Source organism: Salmo salar, unplaced genomic scaffold (assembly GCF_905237065.1).
Source record: "Salmo salar unplaced genomic scaffold, Ssal_v3.1, whole genome shotgun sequence".
Lineage (NCBI taxonomy): Eukaryota > Metazoa > Chordata > Actinopteri > Salmoniformes > Salmonidae > Salmo > Salmo salar.
Genome location: NW_025549040.1, coordinates 88,534 through 96,332, shown reverse-complemented (window position 1 = coordinate 96,332; position 7,799 = coordinate 88,534). Strand labels below are relative to the sequence as shown.

The 7,799-nt window shown below is 40.5% G+C and overlaps 1 protein-coding gene across 1 annotated transcript; it reads right to left on the bottom strand.

Annotated features, from left to right (window-relative positions):
• Positions 1 to 6,187: 6,187 nt before the first annotated feature.
• Positions 6,188 to 7,363, bottom strand: LOC123735090 (scavenger receptor cysteine-rich domain-containing group B protein-like). The gene is made up of 3 exons (XM_045712968.1): positions 7,165 to 7,363; positions 6,432 to 6,736; positions 6,188 to 6,306 (listed from the first exon to the last, which is right to left on the bottom strand). Exons 1-3 carry the CDS (start codon positions 7,358 to 7,360, stop codon positions 6,292 to 6,294), a joined length of 516 nt encoding a protein of 171 aa, XP_045568924.1. The 5' UTR covers positions 7,361 to 7,363; the 3' UTR covers positions 6,188 to 6,291.
• Positions 7,364 to 7,799: the final 436 nt, after the last annotated feature.

Genomic DNA, 7,799 nt, shown 5'->3' with positions numbered 1-7,799 from the left:
CAGGCCTACAACCATGCCCATGCCAGGACCAGGGCCAGAGTTGAAATGACCTTTGGCCTCCTGAAGGCACGCTTTCACTGCCTTCACAAATTAAGGGTCAGCCCTGTTAGGGCATGTGATATTACTGTGGCTTGTGCTGTCCTCCACAATGTGGCCTGCCTGAGGAAGGAGAGGGCCCCCAGAGTGCCACCAGCCATGGACTGGGACAATCCGGCAATCTTCCCTGATGACGACAGTGGTCGGCTGCTGAGGGACCAATATGTGTTGAATTATTTTAGTTAGTATGTGTGCTTTCAATTTTGGTTAAATATGTCCTGCGGTGGCAGAGGAATTGGTTTTTTTTGGGTTCGTTTTTTTACGAATTTGGCCTCTTATGATGTTTGTGCGGTATACTGTGTGTAATACAAGGCTGCAGGGAGGCTACTGCATCCATTCATTTGTCTGTTCAGTTGATGTGTATGGATTTGTCCTGCATTTATTTTAGTGTGCAGACATGCAGGGTGTGTTATATACAGACCTTTGAATGTGTATGTATCATTTTGTATAATATGCTTGGATTCTGTGCTTTCCATCTTGTAGTCACTGTGACTTCAGTTTCGAAAGGAGCTGATGGTTTACCTGCTTTGTTTTGTCCTTATTCAATAAAGGAACATAATGTTACACATTGTGTTTTTATATTCATATGGAATGTGTATTTGTTTATGACAGAGTACTAGGGCCACACTGAAGAAAAAGGATAAAGTCAAATTTATGAGGCTGGTTCTTTCTGCAGAAAAGCTACATATTGTTTTTACAGTTTTGATACTTATGACAATGTGATACTTAATATTCTGGCACATCAGCATGTCTTTGTTTATGAAACCATACTGAAGTACAATTTCACGAAATGCCCCACATCTGTCATTTTAACAACTGTCCTCCTTTAAAACAACCGGTTACAATATTATTACTTGTGTTTTTTCCCTCTGTGGCCCTAATATTCTATCATTTTATATATAGCCTTATAGTCTATGGGAAACTGTAAATTATCTAATGATAGCAACATAATCTAAAAATTATTTTTTATCCAAAATCATTGAAATTAATGATCACAAACGTTTAAATAATGACAGTGGGTCTAGTTATGTGATAACAATGTATAGTGAGCAGTGAAATAACTATTGGTTTCCATTTGTGGTGACTGCTGACTGACATTAGGGATGAGATTAAATAGATCCTGGAATTTAGCCTGGTCTGGAGCAGGCTAGCTCCACAGAATAAATCTCCATGGTAATTTATACCATAACATATCCTCCTGCCCCCTATCCATCTTTAGTGCAACCGGATTACGGATCAATTGAGCCAGGATCACCAAGATATCCTGGCTTAATCCCTTATCCTAGTTTTGTGCAACAGGCCCCAGGACAACAATACATCATAGTCTATGGAGGATAAATAACTACACACCAGGACAACAATACATCATAGTCTGTGGAGGATAAATAACTACAATGATGTCTTAACTTCTCTCTTTCTGTTTGTTTGTAGTTTCTCACTGTTTGAATTTGCAGGTGTTATCATTAGCCCCTCATATTTGTGAGAGAGAGACAGAAAGAGAGACAGAAAGACAGACAGACAGAAAGAGAGAGACAGAAAGAGAGAGAGACAGACAGACAGACGAGTCCCCTAAGCAAGCTGGACCTGGTACTCTGTTCACAAACAGACCCCACAGAGCCCCAGGACAGAAAACATATTAGACCAAACCAAATCATGAGAAAACAAAAGGATAATTACTTGACACATTGGAAAGGATTAACAAAAAACAGAGCAAACTAGAATGTTATTTAGCCCTAAACAGAGACTACACAGTGGCAGAATACCTGACCACTGTGACTGACCCAAACTTAAGGAAAGCTTTGACTACGTACAGACTCAGTGAGCATAGCCTTGCTATTGAGAAAGCCTGCCGTAAGCAGACCTCAAATCAAATTGTATTAGTTACGGGCCCCTAAACAACAATGCAGTTAAAAAAAATATGGATAAGAATAAGAAATGAAAGTAACAAGTAATTAAAGAGCAGCAGTAAAATAACAATAGCAATACTATATACAGGTGGGTACCTGGCTCAAGAGAAGACAGGCTATGTGCACACAGCCCACAAAAAGAGGTGGAAACTGAGATGCACTTCCTAACCTCCTGCCAAATGTATGACCAGTTAATTCATACTGTATATTGTAGTCTGTCCAAGAGGGGATCAAACAAGACTGATCTCAGTTAATTCATACTGTATGTTGTAGTCTGTCCAAGAGGGGAATCACACAAGACTGATCTCAGTTAATTCATACTGTATGTTGTAGTCTGTCCAAGAGGGGAATCACACAAGACTGATCTCAGTTAATTCATACTGTATGTTGTAGTCTGTCCAAGAGGGGAATCACACAAGACTGACAGCCTGTCATTTTATTAAAAGCATTCAGTTGATTACATGGCAGTTTAGAGAGAAACATCATAACAATAATCTACTTCATAATCAATAACATCATTATCTATATAATACTAACAACATCATAACAATAATCTACATCATAATCAATATCATAACATTTATAATTAATAACATCACGAGAGGTAAACAACAAACCCCTTTATTATTTTTTTTTTTTAAATACAAAGAATGACCAGATGATTATAATAATACATGGACTAATAATGGAAACACTTCAAGATAAAGAATCTAAGAGACACTAAATAAGATAAAGAATCTAAGAGACACTAAATAAGATAAAGAATCTAAGAGACACTAAATAAGATAAAGAATCTAAGAGACACTAAATAAGATAAAGAATCTAAGAGACACTAAATAAGATAAAGAATCTAAGAGACACTAAATAAGATAAAGAATCTAAGAGACACTAAATAAGATAAAGAATCTAAGAGACACTAAATAAGATAAAGAATCTAAGAGACACTAAATAAGATAAAGAATCTAAGAGACACTAAATAAGATAAAGAATCTAAGAGACACTAAATAAGATAAAGAATCTAAGAGACACTAAATAAGATAAAGAATCTAAGAGACACTAAATAAGATAAAGAATCTAAGAGACACTAAATAAGATAAAGAATCTAAGAGACACTAAATAAGATAAAGAATCTAAGAGACACTAAATAAGATAAAGAATCTAAGAGACACTAAATAAGATAAAGAATCTAAGAGACACTAAATAAGATAAAGAATCTAAGAGACACTAAATAAGATAAAGAATCTAAGAGACACTAAATAAGATAAAGAATCTAAGAGACACTAAATAAGATAAAGAATCTAAGACACTAAATAAGATAAAGAATCTAAGAGACACTAAATAAGATAAAGAATCTAAGATACACTAAATAAGATAAAGAATCTAAGAGACACTAAATAAGATAAAGAATCTAAGAGACACTAAATAAGATAAAGAATCTAAGAGACACTAAATAAGATAAAGAATCTAAGAGACACTAAATAAGATAAAGAATCTAAGAGACACTAAATAAGATAAAGAATCTAAGAGACACTAAATAAGATAAAGAATCTAAGAGACACTAAATAAGATAAAGAATCTAAGAGACACTAAATAAGATAAAGAATCTAAGAGACACTAAATAAGATAAAGAATCTAAGACACTAAATAAGATAAAGAATCTAAGAGACACTAAATAAGATAAAGAATCTAAGACAAAAGCAAAAAACAATACATTCAAAACTTCAATTTATTCTGGAAACAAAACAGACGTAATTGAGCTACTCTCTTAAAATAATCAAAACCCCATGTTACCCAGAACCCCATGTTACCCAGAACCCCATGTTACCCAAACCCCATGTTACCCAGAACCCCATGTTACCCCAAACCCCATGTTACCCACAACCCCATGTTACCCCGAACCCCTTGTTACCCAGAACCCCATGTTACCCAGAACCCCATGTTACCCAGAACCCCATGTTACCCAGAACCCCATGTTACCCAAAACCCCATGTTACCCAAAACCCCAATGTACCCAGAACCCCATGTTACCCAGAACCCCATGTTACCCAGAACCCCATGTTACCCAGAACCCCATGTTACCCCAAACCCCATGTTACCCACAACCCCATGTTACCCCGAACCCCTTGTTACCCAGAACCCCATGTTACCCAGAACCCCATGTTACCCAAAACCCCATGTTACCCAAAACCCCATGTTACCCAGAACCCCATGTTACCCAGAACCCCATGTTACCCAGAACCCCATGTTACCCAGAACCCCATGTTACCCAGAACCCCATGTTACCCCAAACCCCATGTTACCCCAAACCCCATGTTACCCAGAACCCCATGTTACCCCAAACCCCATGTTACCCACAACCCCATGTTACCCAGAACCCCTTGTTACCCAGAACCCCATGTTACCCAGAACCCCATGTTACCCCAAACCCCATGTTACCCAAACCCCATGTTACCCAGAACCCCATGTTACCCCAAACCCCATGTTACCCACAACCCCATGTTACCCCGAACCCCTTGTTACCCAGAACCCCATGTTACCCAGAACCCCATGTTATCCAGAACCCCATGTTTCTCTGGTGGTAAAAACCAAACTAAAAGGAATAATGGTGGTTACAGTCACTCCTTTTAGATTTCTTCCAAGGTTCTAGAAAGATAAACTAATTCTGAACTTGTTATTAAAATTAGAACCACTTCAGGTTTGTCACCACATTTTAAACAGCAGTCCACTGCTGACCATCCATTTAAAACACAAAACTGACCTAAGATCAGCATGTAGGGTCAGCTTCATTCTACTCCTACTCCGTCCCCTGGGCTGCTCTCTCCTCTCCCGGTCCAGCTTCAGCTCTGGAGCTCAGAGAGACCATCTCCATGGCATTGACATAAAGATCCATGCTGCTCACCCTGTTCACTCTCTTCTGCCTCCTGGTGGGCTAGGGAGACACAGCACCAACAGTCAGACATTTACTCTATAGTATCTCCATTCTCTCTCCCTCCCTCTCATCCTCACCCTCTCCCTCTAGTTTAAATGACTTGTAACGTCTGAGTAAATGTCTTTACCTTGTAGTACAGGTAGAAGGTGGTGATGGCTGTCAGTAGGATCAGCAGCACTACAACGTGTCTGATGATGAAGGCTGGCAGAGGAGAGGCTGCAAACAGAAACACCTTTGATGAGGGGACTGATCATCATCACATAGATCTGTGGGAAATCTGTCAATGACAAAGTTTTAAGTCTGGTTCATGTTCAGTTACCTGTGATGGTGAGGGAGAGGAGCTCACTCTCAGAGGAGAAGTTATGAGAGAAAACATAATTGTCATTAACACAGCTGTAGTTCCCTTGGTGGGAGTCATCTGCAGCAGGGAAGAGGAAGGCAGCAGAGTGATTGACAGCTGGCTGGGTCTGGGTTCTGTTGGAGCCGGTGAACGTGAGGAGGAAGGAGCCTCCTGGGTACTGTGGCTGAGTGGAGCAGGTGATGGTGAAGCTGTAGCCCCTGAACACCTCGGGCCCCTGGTGGCCCCTGGAGACCCCTCCCATTGAGTCAGTCAGGGAGATATCAGGCTGGACCAGGAGATCTGTAACAATAAAAGAGAACAAGAAAAACCTCTTCAACTAGTTTCCTATAGATATGACAATAACATCAGCATGTAACAGTGCTAGCCACCCTCCCTCACAGGGCAACATGAGTAGTGGGCCTACAGTCACTGAGACAACATATGTTGATATCAGGCTTAAGCAGGACATCTGGAACAAGAGGAGAGAAAAAGAAAACGTAGCTCCTCAACTACTTTCCTCATTTAGATATGACAATAACATGACATGTGACAGTGGTAGTGAGAAGAGACGTTCACTGAGATAACACTCAAATACAAAGCATTCTGGGATATTTAAGTTGCATTTGATTCCTACTTGACTGAGTGATCTATTTAGTAAAGCAGACTGACAAGCTAAACAGTCATCATGAGAGGTGCAGAGGAAGTTGTATGGATGAAGGAAATAGTTGAATATAATTACAATATCTTGTTATTACCTGAGCAGATCACTGTGAGTCCAGGATAGAGATAATAATCTCTCCCACACTCCCTCAGTACAGGCTCATCCCCATAACAGTCAACTCCAAACCCTCCAGTGGTGTTTCCAGGTAGAACTGAAACAGTGGAGCCACAACCCAGCTGTCTACACACTACTACAGCTACATCCTCCTGGTCCCCGTCTCCAGCTCCCACAGTCCTCCACTCTCCCTGGTCGTACCACTCCACTCCACCAGCACAGTGACTGCCTCCTCCCACCAGCCTCACATCATCAGGCTCTGAGAAAAGAAAAGAGAGAGACAGTAATCTTACTATTTTCTCACTAAAACACACCTATATTGTCTCTCATATTCTTCACTCCAGGTGAGAAACAATGTTGATTGAGTGACAAACTGTTTCTTACCTGAGCAGGTGAGTCCAACAGCATTACCAGGTAGACAGGTGTTGTTTTCTCTGTCTGAGGTGTCACAGTCCAGGAGAAGGGACTCTTTGCCTTTACACTGGAACTCTTTATCCCAGGTCTGACCCTCACCTTCTCCATAGAGCCCCCCTGTAGAGCTGCAGGAGCCCCACAGCCAAGCTCCCCACAGACTACCTCTGCATCCTGCCGGTCAAAGTCAGCTTCACACACTGAGGCCCAGGACTGATTGGACTTCACCTCCACTCTCCCAGAGCAGAGACCAGCTCCATCCACAAGCCGCACAGACTCTGGAGAAGAAGACTTGGTTGAACATTCAATCAGTTTTGTTGATGACACTGTCAAGGACTAAACACAAATATGTTGGATAAAAGATTGTAGTTTGCTATGTTTGATACTGTAAGAGGTAGAAATGGGTTCTTAGTCACTCAGGATAGGGTTGGGAATAATGCAGGCAGGAGACAGGAATAAGTTCACTTCACTTTATAGAAAATAAACAGCTGGACATCCATCAGGCAGCTTCACTTCAGTACCATCTGAACTACAATGATCTGCCCATGAACATCTCCCATAAACCAATATGACAAACACAAATATAATGTTTAAATACATCTGACATCTCTCCCTCTATTTAAATGAAATAAAAACACATAAAACATGATACATGGTAATATTGTATAATGTATAAATAAATCTCTCAATATGACCAGTCTCTTACCTGAACAGGTCACATGATGATAATATTCACCATAACAGTCACCAGGTCCTCTGATGACACACTGTCTAATAGACTCATCTCCACTACAACTAAATAGTGTGACTCCTCCTCTTCCATATTCAATCAGAGGTCCTCTAGATACAGCTACAGCATCCCCACAGTGCAGCTCTCTACACACAACCATAACATCTCTCATGCTCCACCACCCCCCAGTACATAGACCTGACCACTCTCCTTCATTGAAGACTTCCACTGTCCCAGAACAGGAAGTGGTCCCATTCACCAGTCTGACTGAGTGTTCAGCTGTAAACAGCAGAGAGGAAAACACAGTGGTGAGGACAGATGATGACAGTGATTCTGTTATTCTAACAGCAGTAGTGCTTTGTGGTTGACAAGTATTAGTAGTTCCATAAAACACTACTTGTTATTGGGGTTTACAATGGTTTGTATGGACACATGAATTTCTCCATGTGGGATAATAAAGTTGACTAATATTGAACTGCTATAATCACTGTAGATTTATACTCTACCTACCTGGTGGACTGACGCTTTGAGCCTGGAGATCTGAGGAGAAAGAGAGAGAGGAGAGAGAGAGAGAGAGAGAGAGAAAGATAGAGAGAAACAAAGGAGAAAGG

Coding starts and splice junctions, on each gene's coding strand:
- LOC123735090 (XM_045712968.1), bottom strand. CDS start 7,360: ATGAGAGATGTTATGGTTGTGTGTAGAGAGCTGCACTGTGGGGATGCT. Junction 6,737..7,164: donor TCATCATGTGACCTGTTCAG/GTAAGAGACTGG, acceptor CTTCTTCTCCAG/AGTCTGTGCGGCTTGTGGAT.